Consider the following 24,955-nt stretch of genomic DNA (forward strand, 5'->3'; position numbering starts at 1 on the left):
TGGCAGCAAATTAAATTAATAAATGCATGAAAACACTTTTCATACACATATACAAAGCAAATCTGACATTATGTTTCGAGGCGATTACAAATCTGATTGGCAAAGACAATGTCAAAAGCGTGTCACTTGGCTTATTATTATGAGACTTTCTAACTAAAATTTGACATTCAGCAATACTCAATGTAAAACCTTTGTGTTATCCAGACTGCAAAAAAAAAATCTTGATAACTATACCATCTCCAAACCAAATTGCAAATGGGAAACCATAACAGAAATTAATGAGCTCAGTGCTGTCTGTTCTTGATTCAGTGTTATTTAGATTTCATACTGACTATGCATAAACAAATAAAATAACTTCTTATGACGTTTTCATATGACATGATTATTTACTTAAATCATAAATAATATATAGAGAATTATTAATCACTCTGTAATCTGAATTCATTTTTAAACATCATGCATTTTAATGCTGCCATATGCAAGATGGTACATCTAGGAACACAGAAAGTAGGTCACACTCACAGGACAAAAAAAAATTCTTGGAAAGCTTGTATCTGTGAAAGCCTTTGGGGTCTAGTGAGTAAACAACTGAACATGAGCTCCCACTGTAATAAACTGATTAAGACTAATATAGCTCTTAACAATATGAGAGGAAGGTAAATATAACAAATTATAGAGATCGTATTACATCTACATGGTACTATTGACACCATTACTAGAATACCATGTCCAGTCCTAAGATATACACCTCAAGGTTGGAAAGTTTCAGAAAAAAAACAGTTTTACATGGTTTACAAAAACTGCAATACAGCAAAACTTAACAAAGAAATCTCAGTCTGGTTAATTTATAAAGGAAGTTAATCTTGGTCTGCAAGTAACCTCCTCTTATACTGCAGATTTATCTTCAGATGGATTTCAGTCTATCTGCGGGTGGATTTCAACATGCAAGACAGTCTTCATCAATCCAAAAGGCGGAAAAAAGTTCAATACCTAAACATTAATAAACACTGCAGTCAGGCTAGAAACAAAGTACACATTTTTAAAGTAGGACAACAACAAACTTCCCCAAAGATGTGTTGATTTCTACATTGCTTTCTCTCCTCATATAAAGAGCATGTGTCTGTTTGAAAACATGCTCTAGTTCAGTCAGAAGACAAAGACACAAGACAAAGAATTATGGTCTGTTTGAAACAAGAAATCAGACCAAATGACTGGAGTGACAAGAGGCAGCTGGGAACATGCCAGTAAGATATATTTTTATTGGAAAACTTATTTTTGCAAACTAGTTGAAGACACAGATTTGGAGCAAGTGAGGCCTTGGCTTTGCCCTATTCTATGTGACCCTGAAGAAGATGAGACTCTCTGAGAAAAAATAAGTATGTTTATTCAGCTAATAGCATTGTTTGCCTCTGATCTTTCTTTATGGCTGTCTCAAGTTCAGTATGTTCATAATTTATCTTGTTTTGTCTCCTTTCTTTTGTATTCTGGACGAAACCTCATTCAGGAGTATCATTTGAATATCATCTTTGATTCTCCACATCTTGAAAATCAGGTGTTTTTTTTTTTAATCTGCATTCTTTGGCATAATGTCCTTAATACTCAGCCCTTTGTATCCATTCATGCAGCTAAACTCTTATTATTTTCCATCCTAAACACTGTGCATTTTTTTCTCTGCTCTTGATATAATAGCAAATTTTCATTTGTCAGCAGCAGGACAAAGGGTGCCTTTCCAGCCTATATGAGACACAGAGATAGACTTCGGGATTTTAGTCACAGGTTTGAGTTAGGATGATGCGAAGTCCTATTCCTCAAAAGGAATTTGAGAAGGTCATTAACTTCAGGCATCCCATGTACAAGTAACACTACAGGTCACCTATAAGAGCCCAGGGCAAAAAAGAGCTACTATGTGGCCCTTACCACAGGAACAGAGTTGTATTTGGTCCTTGAAGGAATGGGCAAAGCCATAAGAAAGTCTGTTTCATCCTCTCATTCATGGGCATGAGGGTTTGTCCACAGATGGCATAATCTCTGCCACAAAAGCATTCTTCTTTCAACATTGGTTCTGTCTTCCATTGTTTTACTTGCAGAAAGAAATTAGTTTGTGGAAGCATCTTTCAAAATTACTTCATTTTCTGTGCTAAATGCTTTCAGCTTCCCTTGAGTAGCAGCAAACTATGGCAGACACAGGCTGGATTCAAATCTCGGACAGAAAACTGAAGACCAGTATCTAGCGGAGTTCTAGTTATTGAAGTTGCTTTGGTGAACTGCTGCTAGCAGGAAATCACAATCGAGAAATCACAAGAAATTACAAGAAATCACAGCCATCTCCCAGAGGTTTTTAAGTCTATAAGTACACTTAAAATAGATTTAAAATATATCTAATATTACATCTGAATTATTTCATATCTCATACATATTACCTTCCTCATGTATGTCCTGAATACAAGTGAACTAAGCATGCAGCATAGATGGGGCATACAATAATTACTTTAATCCCTGACCATGAATTCACTAACAAAACAAACCAACTACTGCTCTCTAAAAGGCTACTATTGTTCAAATATAAGTTGCAATGCAGCATTAAGTAAGTGCTTCTGAAAAAACACCTGCAGACTTCAATTAAAATTATGGCAAGTGCTTAGTTTTTAAAGCAAACATTTAAGGTAAAGATTTTTCTATTATTATTATTATTTTTACTAAAATAAAAATATGTTTGTTGAAATTATTGTATTGTCCAAATTACAGAATAGTTGTCTTTGGAAGGGACCACCGGATGTTGTCTGGTCCAACATCCCTGCTCAAGCAGGGACACCTACGGTCAGTTGCACAGGACCAAGTCCAGACGACTTTTGAATATCTCCAAGGATGGAGACTCCACAACCTCTCTGGGCAACCTGTGCCAGTGCTTAGTCACCCTCACAGTAAAAAAGTGTTTTGTGATGTTCAGAGGGAACATCCTGAGTTTCAATTTGTGCCCATTGCCTCTGCTCCTGTCACTGGGCACCACTGAAAAGAGCCTGGATCCATCTTCTTTGCACCCTCCCTTCAGATATTTGTATTATTAACGAGACATGCCCCTCAGCCTTCTCCTCTCCAGGCTGAGCAGTCTCCGCCTTCCTTCATAGGAGAGATGCTCCAGTTCCTTCACCATCTTCAGGGCCCTTCACTGGACTCTCTCCAGTATGTCCTTGTTTCTCTTGTACTGAGGTGCCCCTGAACTAGACACAGTACTCCAGTTGTGGCCTTACCAGTGCTGAACAGTGTGGAAAGATCACCTCCTTTGCCCTGCTGCTAATACTTTGCCTTAAGAAGACCAGGATACCACTACCCATCTCTGCAGCAAGAGCAAACTGCTCAGCTGAAGACCAGGGTTGTGAGTTTGTTTTTCACCCTCCTCCCTGTCCTTAGGATTCTGTACTCCACCTTTGATCTTTACATCCTCAGTGCACCCTGGCTAGCTGGTATGAAGTCTGGCAGATCACCTCGCTTTGTTGGCTCCTCTGTCACTTGGAGAAGGAAGTCATCAACAATGCAGTCCAGGAAACTCCTGGGTTGCTTATGCCCCACTGTGTCATCCAGCCAATATCAAGGTGGCTGAAGTCATGAAAACCAGGACCTGTGAACATGAGGCTGATCCCATCTGTCTGCAGAGGGTATCATCCACTTGTTATTCCTGGTCAGGTGTCCTATAGCAGACGCCCACAACAGTGTCACCTTTACCTATCCTCTTTTTAACCTAGACACTTAAGTGCTCAGTTGACTCCTCATCCGCGCCCAGGCAGAGCTCTGTGCGGTCCAGCCGGTCTCTCACATAAAGCTCAGCTCCCTTTCCTTGTTTCTCCATTCTGTCCTTCCTAAAGAGCCTGTACCCTTACATTGCAACACTCTCGTCATGGGAGCCACCCCACCACATCTCTGTGATCCTCACAAGCTTGCAGCCCGAACAGGTCTTGGACTCACCATGTTTACTCCCTGTACTGCCTGCATTAGTACGCGGGCACTCCAGAGAGTCACCCCAGCAAGCTGAGTTTCCAAAGGGGCTTTGGGGGATTATGTTGTACACAGACTTATAATAATTTTTTACATTACATAGTTAAAACCGAAGAGAATTGAGTAAAGAATGGCACATTAGGGTGATTTCATATAATAAACTAAATCAGTGAGCTAGAATGCAGTGGTTTGTATGAAAACAATAAATATTTTTTAACATAACCAACATCTCTTCTACTTGTTCACCTGAAATTAGAACCTGATGTTGGCAATTCCTTTGAAATAAGAAGTAATTATTTAAGATGCAGACAGTTTAATTCAAAATCGATTAAAACCAACTCATTAAACAGAAATAAATCGACAAAACGCCCAGTACCTCTCACCGTACAATACCAGCATGTGGCGCTGTCTCCTATGAAAATACAGACCTGACTTTCACAAAGCTCTTCAAAAAAGCTCGTTTTTACGTTGTCAGGCTGTTCTGAAGCACAGGCAGGATAACAATCCCTGTACTTTTAGCATAAGATCTATGCTCTGAGTTTGAAAGAATTTATTGCTACTAATTTTAAAAGATTATTTAATTTCATTTATTGACCAAAAAAAGTCAGTGAGCAAAATGTACAAATGTATCTACTTACGTGGTTATGGATTATGATTATCTTTGAAGACTGGTTGATTAGTATGTATGATTTATTTCCAAATTTCTGTATTTTGTAACCAATTTATTAACCTCTTTAAAATGAGTTTATTTACAATCTTGTGTATCTTGTTTTTTGGTCTCTCAGATATTTAGTCCATAGTGAGTTTTAATTACCTACTAAATTCTTGAGCCACCAAGCCTGTTTCTTAATCTCCGTGTAGGGAACAGGACTTGTGTGAATACTGTTTTACTGGAACTGAACAGTCAGTCTTTTGTGTGCTAACCAAGTCAGCCCTCACTAAAAAGGAATTCACAGACTACGCAGATGATCTCTGTAACCATGACCTTTCTAACAAAAGCAACTGAGTAAACTGTGTATTCATGAACTTTTTAATCATTAAGGGCTCTATGCCCTTTGCTACCAGACTTTATAAAACAAAAGAAACAGGATTTGCACCTTTTTTTTACCTAAAGCTAGGGTTTATGATATGCTACATAAATTGCAGAGGGAATATGTCTATAGAAACATCTGCCCTCTCTAAATTTGCATCTGATTCACATATAGTTACATATTTTCCAGGCAGTTCTTATCATTTGCTAGAATATGGCAAAAGGTGAAAGCATTTGGCGTACCTGTAAACACGATGAATCAGTGAAGCGACTTGATCATCTTGACTCAAGGCAAAAAATGTTGCAAAATTTGTAGTCAAGGCTTAAGAAAACCTATTTGAAAATTAGTCTGTTAGAAATTGCAAAGTCCTGAACTTAGTATCAGGCCTGAATCAGTTCACTATATGACTTGTCACTTGTTTGGACTGTGCATTTATTTCTGTGTTGTTCTACAATGTGGTTGTTTTTTCTTGTCAAATACAAAGATGCTGGATTAGGCAAAGTAACTGGTTCTCTAGCAGCAAGAAATCAGTCCAAATTAGGAACAGTATTTCTGAGTCACTTATGACTGCCCACTGCAAGAGTCAAGCAGTCACTCCAGCTCCAAAGATGAGGAAGACTTCCGGAGGTGCAGCTGAGACCGTCTTCCTTGCCTAAACAGGGGCACTTCAGCCAAAATAGCAGAGTACACTCACACAGTGCGAGCAGTGAGGCAACTTCTGTGTCAGGATATGGCAGGTGACCTCGTCTTCTGGCAACTGCACTCCCTCAAGCATCCAAGGGCGCAAAATGTCATCTCAATTTGTTAACACTTGCAAGCATGAATCTAGCCTACTGACTTCTTTCAACTGAAGATTTCTAGTCAGCTGACAAGAGACACTGTAAACTGCAAACTAATATCTAAATGAAAATTTGTTTCGCTTCCTATTTATATGTTAGCAAGAACTTTTTTTTTTTTTAAAATTTTTGCCTTTTGTGGCAAACTACTATAATTACAGCTAGAATTTAAAGTTAAGTTTTAACTACTGATTTATTCAGTTTGGATTTAACACACCTTTCTGTATTTTGATTTTCTGTTTTACAGATATACATGGGCAAATGGAAGGTGTATGCATATAGTCTGGTAAGAACAATGACATTGGGGAAACATGCTTTATTTCATATTTGTATATATAAGAACATCCATAAAGAGAGGAATTATAGCCATGTACAATTAGTACAAGCCAGACTGGTGAAAGACTTTGCTGTCTTTTGATAAGATTTTTGGTGACTTTCCTAATGAACACTTAACTTATGCTTAAACTTGTTCCAGTAAAGAAGATTCCTGCAGTCTGTTCAATATAGGGTTTGATAACCACATAAAACTACTACATATTGTCGTAACTAATCTAATATTAACTCTTGAAATGGCCTAAAGACTACCTATTTCAGCTCATACAACCCTGGGATTTTCACGTTCAGGAGGTTCACTCCACAGGCTTCAGTGAGAAAAGATCCACTTGGTCTTTCTAGTAGCACATACTTGGAACGGGAGGAGTCCATACAGCGTAAACACGGAGAGGAATGTAGTGCGCAACCTCTGTGCTACATACTGTAGTGTGAGCTCCCAGCCCTGGGACTGAAGGCGCAGAGAGAAAGGACGTTCAGTTGCTCTATACTGCATGGTAGCCATTTTAAAGCTCAAAGCGCTGTTTTAATTTTGCAGCTATTACCCAGAGGCATTGGACTATAATGACTTGTAGATTTTCATTCTTAAATAACTCTTCGGAGGAGCCTTCATAGGATTCACCATGAGACAAATGCTCACTGCAGTGTTTCACTGTAAGAAGCACGGAGTTTCAAAAGCCAATTTCTCTGCCTTCCTCGTCCTTTTTTTTTTTTAACAAAAAAAAAAAAGGACTAGCACAGGGAATGCTTTAAGGACCGTCGGCTTGGCAGGGCTGCTGACATAAAAAGCCACAGACGGGCCATGCCGCTCCTCTCCGCCAGCGCGGGGTGCCCGAACTGCCCCAGGCCACCACGCCGGCCTAGCGCGGATAGCGGGCCGGGCCCCGCACCACTGCGTGCCGGCCCCGCGCCAACCAACAGCGGGTTCCCAACGGCCGGGCAGGTGGGGCTCCGGCCGCGCATCCCCAGCCCTGCGGAACCCCCACCCCGCCCGCCCCAGTACGAGGACAGGGCTGCAGGATCGCTGCGCCACTACCCGCCCAGATACCCCACAGGTGGCGGCGTCCGGCGACTGCCCAGCGGCGGCCCCGGCGGGCCGACCTGCCCGGGGCCACCACGGCCCGCCCGCCCCGCCACTGGCGCTCGGCGCAGCCAATGGCGCGGCCGCTGTCAGGCTCGGCCCGCCCGCTGCCGGGCGGGGGAGGGCTGTGGGCCGGAGCGGGCGGGAGGGGGTGAGGAGAGTTGAATGATTGAACTTTTCTTGTGTAGTTTGTGCGGCGCGGAGGTGCCTGCCCCCAGCGCAGCCCGGCACCAGCCCGCCGAGCGGGAGCTCACTCCGGCGCCTGCCGCCCCTCGCAGCGCCCGGCCGCCCCTCTGCCCTCCTCTCCCGCAGAGCGATGGTGCGGAGGGCGCCCGGCGCGTCCCTCGCCTTGCTCCTCTGGGTAACGGCCGCCTGCGGCAGCCCCGCCGGGCCGGGGGCTGGCGCCGCCGTCCGCAGGCAGGACGACGCTTTCCCCACCGCCAGATGCACCTCCAGGTGCCTGAGTCTCCAGATCACCCGCATCTCCGCCTTCTTCAAGCACTTCCAGGTAGGGGCATGGCGCCGCGCAGGCCACCCCCGCCGCTGTTGCCCGGCCCGCCCGGCGGGTGGGTTCCCCCGGGCACCGGCTCGGCAGACGCGATGTAGGGGCGGGAAGGACGACGGGGCTGGAGAGCCTCTTGGCAAAGTTGGGGGGCCGTTTTCCCAAGGGCTGGCGGACGCGTTGGGGGTGCTGCCGCCAGCTCCGGGAGGCGACGGGCAGGTGGGCACAGCCCCGCGGCAGCGCCGAGACCTGCGAGTGCGTGTGGGTGCCGGCCGGGCTCCTCGCGTGGCCGGTCGGCAGGAGGAGGCGGCGGATCGTGGGGCTCCCGGCACGCCGCGCCCCGACACACGCTTGTCAGCTGCTCGCCGGCCGGCTGGGCGGCGGGGCTGAGCCCGTGGAGGGGCGAGGCGGGGGCAGCGCTCTGCCCCGGCTCCTCGCAGGTGCTCTGCGATGCCTCCGGTGATGTCCAGAGACGTGGGGAGGGTGGGACCGGCGCGGCGCGGCACGGTGCTTCGGAGCCAGGGATGTGCTTGTGCTTCCGAGCGGAGGGAGGTGTCGGGGAGATCCCGCGGGGCTTCCCTTCTCCAGCCTGCTGGGAAAGTTTGAGATGATTTTTTAAGAGCGGTGGTCGAGAACATGTAATATTTGGTGCCGACCTCCTGGAAGACCAGGGTGATGGTAACGCCTGGCTTTTTTTTTTTTTTTTTTTTTCTGAAACAGAAGCACACATCTGGCTAATGGGAACGGGGAAGTAGGGGTGAAGTGGGGGTAAATGGGGATGAAGTGGCAGGAATCGCTTGAGCTATAAAATGAAATGAAGGTGAGCCCCGAAGGCGACTGTGCTGGAAGCAATGCGGGAGGCGGTGTTACAGCAGCGGATACCTGCCCGTCCTTTCCCGTCTTCCAGTTATACACGTACCTTTCCCTTCTCCCTTCCCCACCTGTTCTACGTTGTGCAAGTATTAAACTGAGTCGACCCCGAAGAAGTGTTGCAAATCCTCCCGGACTGCCAGCCCTTCTCCCTTCCTGGACCTTAAGCCCTTTTCGGAAAGGTCTGGCCAGCCCGGTGGGAAGGGAGCCACCTCCACCTTTCGGGATGGCGCGTCCCTGCAGCGCGCAAGGGACCCAGCACCGCTCTCTTGCCCTGCGTTGTCCTGTCAGTTAGAAACTGGAACCGCCCGGGCAAATGTTTTGGGTCGAGCAGCGTTCAGGACTAAGCTGTCGGTGCAAAAAGCATGTTTGAGAGATATTTAAGGATAACCCGATTTAAAAAAAAATATAGAAAAGTAAATCAGTGTGGAAGGAAAGCTTAATGCCTTCGTTTCAACGGCAGCAGAAAGTGTTCGGCGCCTGTAACCAGTTTTCGGTTAAAGACCCCGGGGACGCGCCCCGAGGCGGGTGGGGAAGGGGCTGCGCTGCCCACGTGCGGCGGGCGGGGCCGCCCCGCGCGAGGCTTCTCCCGCCGCTGCGCTGGGGCCGGGGCGGTGGGGCGGGCGCTGTCAGCGCGGCTTCAGCTTCACGGAGCGGCTTGAGAGGAGGGAACCCATTAAAACACTTCATTATCTTGGAGGGGGATTAGTATTTTTTATTGCGTTGTCAGGCGGTTGTAACTTACTTGTTTTACAGTTTCAGTGGCTAAAGACCCAGTTTAGATCAAGCCAATTTCTGGTGAAAAGCTTTTTTTTTTTTGTGTATGTGTGTGTTTGTTTTCTTGGCAAGATTTCCGACGTAAAACTGCTGACAGAATACACATTGCCAAACAATAGTGATTACATTTTAATTAGCTTGGGTGAAATAAGCTGCAAATTGCTCAGTTAGGACTTGATAACTGGCTGATGTTTTTATTTTTTTTTTTTAAATCAGTTGAAAATCTCAGAGTTTTAACCCCAACCTGCTAAAGCACGCGGTAATTTATCTGAATGACCAGGGATTAAACTCCTACTAGACATGAAACGACTGTAATGCTTGGAAGATAAAGTGTTCCTGTTTATAAAAGTTAAGCGTTTTATTGTCTTTTAATGAAGGAAAGGAGGAGAGTTTTAGAATAGAGCAAGCATCCAATCTTCTCACAGGAGAAACAGTGAATTGTAGGACATGCAGGTCTGGGCCATATTATTCCACGAGGGCTAAAGGATTCGATGCTCCTTTCATCCTCCTCTCTTCTCCCTCTTTTTAAATACACCCCCCCTCCTTTGTCCCCCCCTTTCATCTCAACTGGTAGCAGTTTCTGGAGTTCTTTTCATTTCAGAGATGCCCACTTATCTTGTAATCTGATTCAGCCTTTGAAGCCAACTAAACACTAGCTCGTCCCAACTGGAGCAGGAAGGAACTCTAGTGTCTCCCAATTAGGACAAGAATTGAAAGAAGATTGACCCACTCATTTCCCAGCTCTGGTCTAGACACAGCCTCAGTGGTGAGGGTCATGGAGATAGCATGGATGCTTCATGGGAGGTGGACTCCCTGACACTTCAGCGAGTTCATTTTGTTCACAGTACCAAAACCACATCACTTAACAACCTTTTACATGGAATGAGGGCCAAGTAGTATGAACGTGAAATCAGGATTAATTCTATACCTGCTGATTCCCTTGTTTGAATGCCAGCTGATTTTTTCAAATTTCCAAAGTATTCATGAGAAATTTTCATTCATTTTCCTCCACAGAAAATTTTCACCTATTTTTCTTTACCATTCCAATTTGTGAAAGCGTTAAGAGAGGTGTGGCATTTTATTTACTTATTTATTTTAATATATTTGTTAACTTACTTTTGGGAAGCAGGTCTAAGTCTATTTTAGAGGTGTATTCTCAGTAGGAAATTATTTTAACTGAGGCACAGGTCGAAGACTTTTTTTCCCTATAGGCTATTGATGTGGGCTAGAAGAAGAATTAGTCACCTAAATTAAAAGCCTGTGATCTTCAGAATGCCTGTTGAATAGATGTAGATGCCTGCTTTTTGCTATAAAATTTCATGGCCAGGAGTACTCCAGGTTTGGAAGTGTTGGGGAATTCTACACAGAGGTTACACCAAAGCACATTTGAGCTTGATATGTGAGATATTGCACAACATAGATCTTACAGCCTGATACGTTTTATGTCTAAATAAGACCTATCTACAGGCTAAGAAGTTTCACACAAAGCATGCTGGCACAAAGTCCTTTCATAGAAAAGCAAACAAACAGAAAAGGTAAACAGTGGGTCATAGTGGTTTCTTGTTTTCTAAAACAGCATGTTAATGATACTCATCCACTGTAGAGAATGATGTGCAATCTATGAATGAAAGGGCTCCAACATACTTCTTTTGTCCTCCTGGAGCATGTGCAGCCTTGAGCTTTAGCTTGCTTTGGACTTTTTCAGATGAGAGGATGCATTTTCATCCGAACTGTGGAAACTGTGCCACTGAACAGCACTGAATGAATCATTCATTGGCTCGTGACCAGAAAGAGGAGGGCAAGGAGAACACACCTCTCTAGCCTTAATGTTCAGGCTATTTGGGGCATTGAGATAGGGGTTTTACAATGACTGTTGCGTAAATGTATGAGCGAGTAGTTGATTCTTTCACTGGAAGCTGTCTATGCTTCTTGGTGACGCATTGTCAAGTAGAGTTACTACTGCTGTGCTTTGTTTCTGGCAAAATTCTCTGTAAAACACCTGGACAGGGAAGGGTGGGGAGAGTGTTTTTCCAGCAACCAAGACCATGGCAGTCAATGGCCAGCCTGCAGTGGAGAAGACATAGATTTGAACCTGATTGTCCTGGATCGTAGTCAATGTTGTACCCATTTGGCTGTTATCTGAAAGACCATGCCTGTGTGTTAGTAAGCTGCCCTTATAAAATGGGAAGGACAATTTTTCCTCTAATTTGGAATGACAGGACGGGCTAAGGTGCCTGGCTCCGCAGGAAACATCAAGACTCTGAATCCTGTGTGGAAGAGGGTGTGCTGTTCTAGGGAATGAGGTTGTATAGATGGGTGATGTCTTTGGATATGTTCTTTTCCTCAACATTTTCTTACTGAGGCAGGTGCCTTCTCAGTGTTTTAGCTGATGGAACAGGAAAAAGATAGGAATTCTAGTTTGATGTATCCAAAGTTTATTTGTGAATCTGTTTTTATAGTAACCTAGTACAGTTGGTAAAACACTAATGAAGATGTGGTCACAGTTACTGCACAAGTTTTTGTATCCCTGAAAAGGATAGGGACCTTGTATAGCTAGCTGGAAAAGAGGCTTGGATACTCAGATAAGTTCAGCTAGGGCTTTTCTGTATATTCTACCTGTTTTACTGGAGTGAGACTAATTTCCTTGCATTGTTGTCTAAGGGGCTAGCCTTTCCCATCTGTGATATTAGTTGTGGATGAACTGCTTCCATTTTGGGGCGAGCAGGCATGGCATTGACCTCTAGTGTTACATTTCCAAGTTGAGTGAAAACATAATTTGGATTTTAACTTTAATTGCCAGCCGTCTGAGCAGTGTTCAGAAAACAGCATGATTAAAAGTTTCCTTTGTGAATAAGGGCTTAAGCATCAGTGTAAACACATAGGCTAAAGGTACAGCATAAAAAATGTTATGGAGAACAGTGTTTACTTGGACCTGAGAACTCATGGTTCTCTTGCCGTCTGTTACAGACCTCTACGACTTCCTGCTTAATACGTGAAACTTAACAAGTTAGCTAAAGTAGAGGAGATGTCAATCTTGTTTACTGGGTCAGAAGCTGAAAGGGTGGTAGAACATGCTGGAGGCTGGAAGAATGGCAGCAGCAAGAGGTTTAGGAGTACTTAGCAGCTAGACTGATTGGCCTTGTTTGCTGCATGGAGCCACATGATCACAGAGTTACAGAGTACTTGAGGCTGGATGGCACGCACCTCTTGGCAACCTTTTCTAGTGCTTAACCACTGTCAACAGTGGTTTCTTATGTTCAGGTGGAATTTCCTGTGTTTTGCTTTTTGCCCATTACTTCTTGTTCTGTTACTGGGTACCACTGAGAAGCATCTGACTCCATCTTCTTTACTCCCTCCCATCAGATATTTATGAACATTGTTGAGAACTGCCTGAGCCTTTTCCATTCCACACTGAACAACCCCAGTTCTCTCAGCCCTTTATTGTGTGAGAGATGCTACAATCCCTTAATCTTAGTGACTCTTTGCTGGACTTACTCCACTAAGTCCATGTCTCATTAACATTGGACCCGGCACTCCACACATGGAGGAGTGACAAGAACAGAGAATAGGAGTAGTTACATTTTGCATATAAAATGTGTGTTAAATATTGATACTCACTTCTAAATTTGTTTTCACTATTTAGATTTTCTTACCTTATTTTATATATGACCATTTATGGTTGTCAATGCATTAAATCCAAAGTGCTGATGCTAAATCAAATAATTTTTTTCCATATTTTTAGATATTGATACATCTCACTGTGTGTTGTTCTGTGTTGTTTTTTTTTTTTGGGGGGGGGTGTTCTTTTTTCTTTTTTTTTTTTTTTTTTCTGTTGGGGTAGTCTTAAATAGTAAATCAAATTTTAGCAAATTCATTTCTTTATTCTTTTATTCTACATTGGAATGTATACATGTAGTGTGAACCAGTTTTGTGACTGCTGTTTGAATAGGTTCCCAAGATCCTACTTTAAGCTTGTTCAGATGGGTACTGTTTAAAAACATACCAGCAACAGTGTAGGTGAGCTTAGTCACACAGGTGTTCTGTATTCATATTTAGGCTAAATTATCTGGACAGTGTATGAGTTCCAGTTGAACTTTTTTATACAGTATAAACATCCCTCAAATGGTAAGCCAGTTTTGTAATGTATGAAGAGAAAGTATTGAAAGATTCCCCCCATAGATATGATTTAGTATAAATCTAATAGTAATGCACCAAAAATTAGTATTTAGGAATTAGTACTAAGCTAGATCAGCTAAGGCTAACTCAAAATTAGTTTTGAAAGGATGGCAAAATGTTCTTTCAAGCTAATAGATCTATATGTTGCATAATGTTTAATAGCTGTAAGAGGGAACAAAAAGGCCTTTAAAGTTTGGTATGTTGAATGACTGATAACTGTATGGTGATAGGAGGTTGTTTTCACTGTTATAGACGGACTGTTGCCTGTAAGGACAATTGAAGTTTTTGACAGAAAACAGGCAATTCTTTTAAATAAATAACAAGAAGTTCTCAGATTTTATATCTGCAAGCAAATAGTGTGCAAGTGATTACCTGTGGATACCCAATACTAGATTGTACCTACAGGTCAGGCAGCTAGTTGTCTAACGTGCCAGCACATCTGCCTTCAAATTGCTTGTGACTCCAAAGGGACTGCACCTGAAAAAATCTGGAATCAATTCCAGATGGGAAAGTGGTAAGGCCAGGCTGAAAGTCTCGGGTGCATATGCCTCTTTGTTCTCTCCTGTAAAGAAGGTGGACATCATGAAGAAACATTAAATGTAACTGTCTTGGGTAATTCTGAAACCATAGATTACTTTTTGAAAAATATGTAGTACTTCCATAATTACATGTACTAGATATGTAGTGTGTTATTCCAGCATGTTTCAGTTCCAATGGGTACGCTGCCCAGGCACCAAGTTTGCTTAGATCTTTTGGGACATGTTCACAATCTTTTCTACATGTTACTACTTAGGAAATGTGTGCCATCTGCTTGTGTTGCCATTTCAGTACTCTTCTCCTTTCCAAAAATAGTCCTCGTGTTAAATAATTCTGACTTTCATATGTCTCATGAAGCACACTGCTGTCAGTTTCTTTCCACAGACAAATTTAAACATTTGTCATTACTTTATGATTTTTTTTTCATAATGTGTTAAAATTCCCAATCATTCTTCTGTTTTTTATTGTTCATATGGCATATGATCTGGATAATTATTCTGGCATTTGGTGTGTTCTTAATAATAAGATCTGCTATTGTGAACAAGAGGTGCTTCGATCTTCTAACATGATCTTATGTAAAAACTTTAAAGATGAGAGGTTTGTTTTGAATAATGATGGCTGTATCTAGTGAAGCAACCTGCATTATTCATGGTATTGTGGAACTGAGCCACAGTGAGGCTTTGCAGTTGTATCCAGGTCTGGTGTGAACCTCCCTGATTTCAGTGGAAGTTATGTTCATTTTCTTATGGCCAAATTGAAATCTCTTTGGCATCAATGAAGGCTTGCATAGCTGATATGAGTGCAAGGGCTATGGAGCCTTGTCATTATTTTCTAGCAGTTTTGATTTCTCAGATTTGGGACCTTAACCTTGACCATTGCTTTCCCAAGCTGTGCCTGTTTGGCTGTGCCTTTAGCGTAAGTTTTAAATGCAAATGAAATGAACTGTATTAAAACGTAAATGAATGGTGAACAATTTTCTTGAACAATGAGTTGCCAAGGTGCTTTTCTTACATTTTACTTGTGAGTGCTTACATAACAGAAAAAAAAAATTATTCCGTCTTGCTCTTCTTCATGAAATTAAAATTACTTTTAATTTGGTAATTGTGACTGATACAAAATGCAATAAACCCAATAGGAATGTTATTAATATGTTTTGAGGCAGGTATTTTATGTGTAGAAAGCATTAGCAAAGCATAGTTTTAATGTCATGGGAGTGTGTCAGGGAGGGGGAAGAAAGCCTGTTTTTCAAAAGCATTAGAAAACTTTTGAAAGAAAAACGCTGTGAGTTCTAAAATGTAAATACTTTTCCACTCAGACATTTATCCACTTACCACAGAGTGAAAGGGTATAAGCTAGGTGGTGTTCATATTGAAATTATTATTAAAACATTTTTCATTGTCTGCATATGGGTTGTCTCTGTGTTAACTAGTGCTCCATAAATGTGTTTGGTTTATTAAGTGTCCTATAAAGTAAACAAGCCCAATACATTTCTGAGACAGCTTGAAAAGCAGACTGATTTCCCAGATGCTGAACATTTGTCATTTTGCAATGGGCAAACATCTTAAAAGTGAGTGCTGAATTTATGTGTGTCTGCAAATGGGGATGATTATTCACAAGCTGGTCTACATCTCTATTGGCTATTCTGTGTCAATTTTTGCTTTCTGTGATCATCTGTATTTGAGTACATATCCAATTACTAAATAACAGTACATCCTTTTTCTGTTTATAGAATCCGTATTTTAAAGATCAAAAATACAGTTCATGACTGAGTGTCAGGAATGATAGAAAAGAAAGACACATTCATAATGATGTTCAGTAATTAGTGCCTAGCAAATGCAAATCTTGCACCAAAAAAGCACTTGCCTAGGAGTTTACACCAAGAATCTTCATTTTTCGACCTTTCCCACAGCTGAGCCTTATAAAGCCTTATATTTCAGAAACCTTTGAAGTCCATGAAAAGCCTTCTGTTGATTTCAGCTGGATCAGGTCCATGTATGAACACTAGACCCATGCAACCTTTTTCAACAAAGAAGAGGAGTGCTGTGAACTTGGTATCCCAACTCTAGTTGTATCCCTTTTTTAGTCTTTTAGTGTCCAAGAGATCACAGGACATGAAGATGGAGAACTGGGGGTGTTGAAAGGTAAGTGGACCCTTTAGATGTGGCTATGGAGTACTGTTCCTTTCATCACTGATTGAAAAGAACCACACATTAATTTTTATCCACCAAAAAGGATATAAAATATTTCCAGATTTGGGGAACAACCTCTCACAAAGTTTGTATCAAATTTCATATGACTTCCTTGGACCATATATTCACCAATGTCTTTCTATGCTGTCAAAGAGGTAAAACATCAAAATTATGTAAAAATATTAACGTATGGAAAACATAATACAGGAAAATACATGCATCTTTCACCAAAAAAGCCCCCCATGGCTTCTTATACCTTTATGGATACTTAATGTTTTCTTTTTTTCCTAAAAGTAACATTGGAGTCTGGAGGCAGTTTATGGACTGAGTGTGTCCTCGTGGTGGCAGCTTGCCCCTCATTTCTCTCTTTCTTAAAGATTTTAACCACATGGATGGATTGTGAGAAGTGGGACAAAGGAACAGGTGCTTTGGTTTTCTGAACAATACCTGCTCTCCAGATATTATGAGCTTGCTCTCTGGAGAGTTTTGAACCAGAAATATGTTCTGGTGATGGCAGCCTGCTCTCTTGTGTCAATGCTCTGATTTTCTTACATGTATTCTGAATTAAATAGTAATCCCAATTCTTCAGGAAAAGCTTTGGATCTTATGCACATACTCTCTGCATTTTCAGAAGTGCTGGATTTACTGTACTACACGTACAAAGTCTGACCACATGATGAGAGAAAAGCTGTACATATGTTTTATTCCCATACAGTAGAGAATGTGAAGTGGCCTCCCTAGGCACTATGTGAGGGACCGTCTACTACAAGGATGTTATCGTTAAGTCAGATGTTTGACAAGCTGCTACCACTGTAATTTCTCAAGTGGTCACAACTCAAACTGCAAACCACTCCAAGGTAGTGAAGACTTTATGCTTTTTCTGCCTGGGAGGGTTGCAATCCAGTTGCCATGGAGCCTTTAATAAGATAATATGAGGGAAATAGCAAGATTGCTTCAGTACAAATGTCTTCTGTCCAGAGAGTCAGAGACTGAGGTTGATGGTGAAGACTGGATGAGAATAATGTTCTCATTTAATCTAATGCAAATACAGTTCAAACTTTCTTGCCTTTCTTTTAAACATTGAGAAGTACATTATGTTTTGCTTTTTTTTTTTTTTTGTTTTAATTGGATTACTCTTTGGGGGAGCTGTCTTCACATTAATTTATGTTAAAAAAAACCAACAACAACAACAAAAAAAAACAAACAAAAAAAGCAACCCCTCAAAAAAATCACCAAAAACTCCACAAATAATCCTGGTTCACAGAATCACAGAATAATTAGGGTTGGAAGGGACCTCTGGGGTTCATCTAGTCCAACCCACCTGATAAAGCAAGTACACCTAGAACAGACTGCACAGGAATGTGTCTGGATGGGTCTTGAATGTTTCCAGAGAAGGAGACTCCCCAACCTCTCTGCGCAGCCTGTTCCAGGGCTCTGTCACCTTCAAAGTAAAGAAGTTTCTCCTCATATTTACATGGAAGCTCCTGTGCTTCAGCCTGTGCCCATTGCCTCTCATCCCATCACTTGGCACCACTGAAAGGAGTCTTGTCCTGTGCTCTTGACACCCACCCCTGAGATATTTATAAGCATTGGTAAGATCCCCTCTCAGCCTTCTCTTCTCCAGGCTGAACAGACCCAGCTCTCTCAGTCTCTCTTCATAAGAAAGGTGCTCTCAGCCCCTAATCATCTTTGTATTCTGCTGCTGGATTCCTTCCAGTAGTTCCTTGTCCTTTTTAAGCTGGGGAGCCCAGAACTGGACACAGTGTTCCAGATGCAGCCTCACCAGGGCAGAGTAGATGGGGAGGGTAACCCCTCTTGACCTGCTGATCACACTCTTCCTAATGCACCCCAGGATACCATTGGCCTTCTTGGCCACAAGGGCACATTGTTGACTCATGATCAACCTGTTGACCAGAACTCCCAAGTCCTTCTCTGCAGTGCTGCTTTCTAGCAGGTCTGCCCCATGTTCACATACATGAACATGATTTCTCTTCTCATCTTGTGATTTAGGCCATGGTTCTGGGGCTATACATCATTTGTGGTTCATTGATGATGTTTTTTAACTGTTGCTGTTTTCTTTGTACTGCTGAACCATTCCAGTCAGGCTTCAGGGCATTTTTGGACCGCAACACCATAAATTCATTTCTTAACACTACTTTCTGTAAGACTTCAGGTTTTGCTGGAATTTGGTACATGGATGAACTGATATATGAGGCAGCAAATAGTTGAAAGCTGAGGAAGGGGTGATAATAATATTAATGTGTCTTAATACAGTGACTGTTAGTATTTTGGTGTGGTTTTTTTTTATTTTCATAATTTGTGCTTTTTGGGTGGTGGTTTTTTTTTTGGTAGTTAGATTGATGGTTATAGTTACTTTGAAGACAATGAAATCGTATTACTTGTGTAACTACAACTAGACAATAATGAATCACATTATTATCTGCCACCATTTTTCTTAGTCACAAAGAGTGTATAATATATTGACGTTTGATTTGTATCGAGCAGTTTTGGGAAGGGAACTGGAACTATGAGAGCTCGAGGCTTTATTCTGTTTTGAGATTTCTTTCTATGCAACTGTGAACTGAGAGATCATGAATTAGCGAAGCACTGGTCAGTCTGGAAGGTGCAGTAGGTGGAAGGAACATTTGGGGTTAGACAAGCTGACACAAAGAGGCAAAAATCGTCCCATTAACGAGGTGTGTGTCACTTCCTGTAGTACTTACCAGCAGCTATGGGACATGTTTGTCAGAATAAATAGGATGTAGATTTTTTCTGCAGCTAGCAGCTTATTGTTGTATTTTCTTTGAGTTAAAAAATAGAATTAATGGTGTGAAAGATAGTAGGCTTTTGGTAAGTTTCATGCATTTTCAATCCAACGGATCCTCATTGACTAAACTGAGGAGGAATGCATTTGACACTGTGCATGCATGAGCATATTAGCTCATCTTGTGAAATATTTTGTTTAATTATAGAACCACACATATACATTTGAGCACTGGAAAACACCAAAACTGTAATTTCAGGGGCAATTAAATGTTTAACAGCAAATGATAATTATTTCAAGACTTCTTCCGGTGTTCAAAACCTTCCTTTTCCTAAGTAGAAAAGAAGAGCAGCAGTGTGGACTAATCTTGAAAGTTAAACCAAACCTCAGCCATTTTCCAAATTGTAGAAAGGAATGAAGATTTAAAGGTTCCTAGAGAATATACTGGCTGCCTTTGTTTTGGGATGGAAAGTATGACTTACAAATAATTTTAAAGACTAAAAAGCTTTACATGTTAATGTAGTGTGTAAGCTTATGATTTTTTTTTCTTTAGATGGACATCTTTCCGCCTTCTGACTGGTACTTATCAGTCCTTCCATTTAAATGATTAATAGTTTAATACAGGATTTTTTCTGGAGCTTTCACTGCTGGCCTGAGTCTTATATCCATACAGTTGATAGTAATGTCTCCAGTGGTTTCAATGGGAATAAGCCTAGGCCAGCGCAAATGTACAGGGAGTTCAGAATTTATAGATAAAAACAAGAAAATTCCCAGTATACTGTTTGAAGACAACTTGATTTTGTCAAATACTGTCTTACTACATCTTGACATCATACTTTAAAATTCAGAGTGGTATATGCCATTAGGTGAAAGACCGAATTTCCAGTTATTTGCCAGATGCAAAATACCTTGACTTCAAATTAAGATTTTTTAGAAGAGATTCCTTCAGATGCTAAGGAAAAATAAGAAGCAATTTTTGATATAACCAGAGCTGAGTACCACTAAAGACAGTATATAGATTTTTTTCTTTTTTAAATGAGATATTACCTAGTTACTGATTGTTACTCTATGTATCCAGGTGCCCTCATTGATTCCAGAGCATCCCTGTTAGTTTCATCAACAGACATGGCTTATTCTCTTCATAATATGAACAGATGTCAGATTTTCATGCCCCTAAGATGCTTACTCATACCTAGTAGATCCATCTGGTATAGATCGAGCCTCAGTCAACTTGTTCTCATCCATGACCTTCCCACTGAGAAAGCAAACCGAGCAGAGCTCCTCAGTCCAATGAAAAAGAAACTTGAATATTATCAACATATTTGTAGTACCACAATCGACTTCACTTCACTGTTTTTCTTAATTGCTTTACACAGGTGAGAAGGCAGGTAAAATGGAAGCAAACACTATAAATGGGATAGAATTCCTGGAGCATGCCACCAAAATCTGAGACTTTCCAAATATGGAACAACTAAAATGTTTGTCAGTTCTGCAAAAAACCCAGATGATTTAAGAAAGAGGAACAAAATTTTAATATAAAGAGCCTCTTGATAATTCAAGATGTTGACAGCTGGTATTAACCTCAGTTGTCCATATTTTATGACCTTGAGGGTATACATTATAATGTTTTTCTTTTGTGTCTGTTAATTTAGATCAAATATATAAAAGCAAGTTCTAAGCTTCAGATCTCCTGTGATCCTTGCAGTGGAATTATGTGAAATTTCCATATCCAGTTGCTTACATTAACTAGAGGCTTTAAAATACTGTGGCTTGGGTAGGGATTTAGACTGAGCTTTGATACCTCTTATATTATTAACCTTTCAATAACTTCAGTGCAAATTAACCTGTCTTAATTTTTTAACTCTTTCACATGATGCCAGAAGTGTCTGAAACATGATGGACCTGTCAGGAAATTATTACTCTGCATAACAGCTATATTTCTCGTAACCAGATGTGTTAATCACAAATGCTTCAGTCCTACCTTGAACAGATTTATTTTCTTTTTATAGTATGTCTTCATTAGCCAGTTATCAGACTGTATTGTAGAAAGCTGGCACATGAAAGGCTTTTATGTTTGTGGAGGGTTTTATGACAATGTGATGAGGCTATGTAAATCTTCCACTGAAGATTGTTACTGTAGAAAGATCCAGTTAACATCCCTGTAGCTCAGACTGTATAAGTAGTTTCAGTATATCTCAAATAATATAATTTCACGTTGATTTACTTTCCCTCTCATCTGTCCTTTCACAGTCCTAGGTTGGTTGCAGTCTAGAAGACTGAACTGCAGCAATTTTACCCTGTTAAACATGTTTCTTGTGGCATATGGTTCTTAAAAAACTGGAAAAAGCTCCTAAGAAAACTAGAAGAAATACATTGTATCTACTTTAACCTGCATTAAAAGGCTGGCTCTTCCCTTAGGAATATACTGTCTTTGTTGCAGAGCGTAAGGATCCCAGCTAGGATCAGGTTAGCAGGCATGTTAAATTTCAAGTGGAAAGACTCACCCACCCGTCTGTGTGCTCCCTCATTTGATGCCTGTTTTTCGTCCGTTGTCAACACACTGTCATTGCAACCTTTGCTGTTTCAGGAGCTGTTGCAGTTTCTTAAAAAAGGATAGGAATAAAAATGTGGTCTGCAGACAAATAATGAACAGGGTTTACAGGTCTGGGGACTGAGGTAAGAGAGCAGCACTGAGCTGGTTAGGGGAAGGGGATCACGAATTCCTCTTCGGTACATGATGCAATTAGGAGGGCATACGTTACGTGATGTGATATATGGTGTCTGACCAGTACACAACTGGCATTCACTGGTCTTTAATATTGGCTTAGTGGGCTGGGAAGGAACAGGCTGAAGGCCTAACCAACAGGAGCAATAGAGAGGAGTGTTGGCTTGCACCCTGTGATTTATTCTTAGGTTGTGCTGTAGAGATGAGACAGTAAAGTTGTGGGCTAATTAAACTGTACACATTACATTTCGTCTGTCTTTTTGTAATGTCCACAATGAAGGCAGATATATGGAAATACTGTAGCAATTAAAATATGTCTGGGAATTAAGACTTCTCCCTGAAGTGCTGCTTTAACTGTTGTGGTGAAAGCATTTTTTTTTTTTTGATGTGGCTGACATATCTTTCTTTGAAATAGTGCTTTCTGAGTGTATTTTAGCAGTACTGTGGTGGTTTTTGTTCAGTTTGAAAATAGGATGTTTTATTTATGAGTCATTTTAATTTGGACAGTTCTTGAACTCCTGAATGACCACAGAACCCTTTTGTAAATTTTTCTAGGTAATCCCAGGTCTGATGAGATGTACTTCACTCACTGAGCCAGGTGTTCTGTGGAAAAAGGAAAAAAATCCCCCAAATCTGTTTTGAACAACTGTTAGAGTTAACAACTGTTAGAATTAACTGTGTTAATTTTGACACTTGTTACTTTTGGAAGCTTTGCTATGCACGTCAATAATTCTAAAATAGGATTTTTTTATAGAAAACTTTATGTATAAATATGAATGGGTCTGTGGAACTACCAAAGTAGAATTATAGTCAAATTTTAGACTGCATATTTCATCTGTAGGATCATTATTTGTACTGTTTTTTACTGCCAGGATGACACTTTTCTGCATGCTTTTACAATATTAAAAGAACTTGGGATAGTGTAATAAAGAATTTATATTGACAATGATGTTTATCAGGCTTGTTGCTTTTCACAGGTCAAAAAGATAAATTTTGTAGTAATATATCAAGGTAATTGGAATAAGATAGTTGATATTTGTCACAAATATTTTTTGTTGAGAAAGGTACTGCATGGAATTTATTAATTTATTTGTTTGTTTTTCTTTTAAAGGGAAATGAAAATATATTTAACCATCAGCTTGTGCTGGATATGGTTGCTACTACTGCTTGAAATATTTAGTATCTTGTAACCTAATAACACATGCCAAAGAGAAAGAAATACATTCCTGAAATTTATCACGTGAATTTCATGCAATTATATTGGAAATAATTAGTATATTAAGTACAAGAGCATGAGCATAAATTTTGATGATGCTTGATACTGAGTCATAATAACATGAGTTCTGAAGAGCTGTCAGGTTTTAAGGGCAGGTGTGTATAATATACTCTTGCCAAAGATACAAGTGTAGTATATAATGATGTCCATCCCATAGATACTGGAACAGAATACGAGAAAATAGAGTAAAACATCACGTGGCTGGTATGTAACACAGTGCATTTAGCAGTTTTGTAGCCAGAAATGACTCCATGACAATGCAACCTGCATGGATTATCCTGTGTTCAAATAGTTTGTAGTTAGACTATTTAAAATGGAAATTTTAGATTTTTTTTTTTTTTTTAGTGCATAGTTTCTTAGGGACATGAGACACAAGAAACCTAAGCATTTTGCAAATCGAGAAAGGAATGCTGCCCTGAATGGTCCTGAAATAGTGTGGCCTCTGAGGAAAATCTAGTGCTAAAGTGCTACTCTTGTGTGTTTGTGGGGGATGTTAGAAGTGTCTGAGGTGCATCTACACAGTAGTGTTTTAATGTGGATCAGAATTTATTTTTGGAGTGAGTATCCTGAGCATCATGATCATCTTTTGTTTCACATCATGGACCAGTCTGAGAGTTAATGCAGTGGATTTCTTCTGGATGAATGTAACTGGAAGGGGGACCTAATGTGCTGTAGGGATTAATAGGCATGATGTCCGTGGGACCAGGCTAGAACTAGTTGAAGGAAAAGGGAAAGGAGAAGTTGCCATATGTGTAATGCAGACATCAAGTCCATCAACAACAGCTGTTTTGCTCAACAGATGTGTTCCTGTGGTTCACACGACTTCCTAGTGCCGAGACACCCTGGGGTGTCTGTAGCTCATTCTGGAATGATCAGCTAGTAGACAGTGCAGATGAGTGCAGGCGAATGCAGCCTGTGGTAAATGCACCACATCATATGCTGTTGGGAACCGCCCAACTAGAATAGTAATATGGACTATAGTTTTCTGTTATAAAGTCAAATCAGCATTAAAAGCAGTGTGCATGCATTTCTGAAACCTGGAATATTACTGTTGTTTGGTAAATCAGTTGTGTTTTCTCAGGTGCACTAAACCAGGTCAAGTATGTCTACTTTTATATTGTATTTTGCATAAGTAAATATTACATTTTTAGAATATATTTTCTTCTTTTCAGTCTAAATTTCCCTGTGAAATAAATTTCTGTCACATCTTTGAGCCAGCATATACTTTTATTGTCTCATTATTTCATTTGTATAGCAAATCTACTTTATATATAACAAAACAGGCACACTAGCATTTTGGAAGGGTGGGGTTTTCAAATTAGAGCCTACAAACAAACAGTCAACAAGCCATCTTTTTTTTCCATATTAATTCTGTTAGATTAGTTTGTCTTCAGTTCAACTGGATTACTTAACCCCAAGAAATGTGTCCAGGATTTGGCCCAAAGTATATCCCTTAGTGTGAGATTCCATACTTCATTTTAATATCCTCAAGTTAGTGTCAGTGTATTTAATTCCTTCTGTTGCTAAGTGAAGTGATGTTAATTTCATCTGGATTCCTTCAAGGATTGATAAAAACTTCTGCTAGGTAGAATAAGACCTCAGATAAGATCAGTTTTAGAAGTGGTAAGAGTAAAGTCTGTGAAGCCACAAGAAGGCAGTCATAACTCACAAGTGTGGTGGAGACACAAGGATTCCTGTGGCTCATTTGTTTTTACAGCTTGTGTTTATCTAGTAGTTTTTCTATCCATTTGAGAAGACACTGCTGTAAAAAGAGGAAAGGCGTTCCATACTTGAGATGCAGATTTAACCCAAGGAATAAATGGTCTGTATTTTCAAAACTACTGATCTTCTACTGTTTTGTTAGTAATGAC

At 40.7% G+C, this 24,955-nt stretch overlaps 1 protein-coding gene across 1 annotated transcript in view; it reads left to right on the forward strand.

Moving 5' to 3' along the window:
- The first annotated feature begins 7,434 nt into the window (after positions 1–7,434).
- Positions 7,435–24,955, forward strand: part of ANOS1 (anosmin 1) — a 141,744-nt gene continuing 124,223 nt past the window's right edge. Inside the window, exon 1 of the mRNA XM_065856196.2 lies at positions 7,435–7,776. Within this exon, the coding sequence (XP_065712268.1) occupies positions 7,585–7,776 (192 nt within the window). The 5' untranslated portion in view covers positions 7,435–7,584. The remainder of the gene's footprint in view (positions 7,777–24,955) is intronic.

The sequence above is a fragment of the Patagioenas fasciata genome, chromosome 1, assembly GCF_037038585.1.
Source record: "Patagioenas fasciata isolate bPatFas1 chromosome 1, bPatFas1.hap1, whole genome shotgun sequence".
Taxonomy (NCBI): domain Eukaryota; kingdom Metazoa; phylum Chordata; class Aves; order Columbiformes; family Columbidae; genus Patagioenas; species Patagioenas fasciata.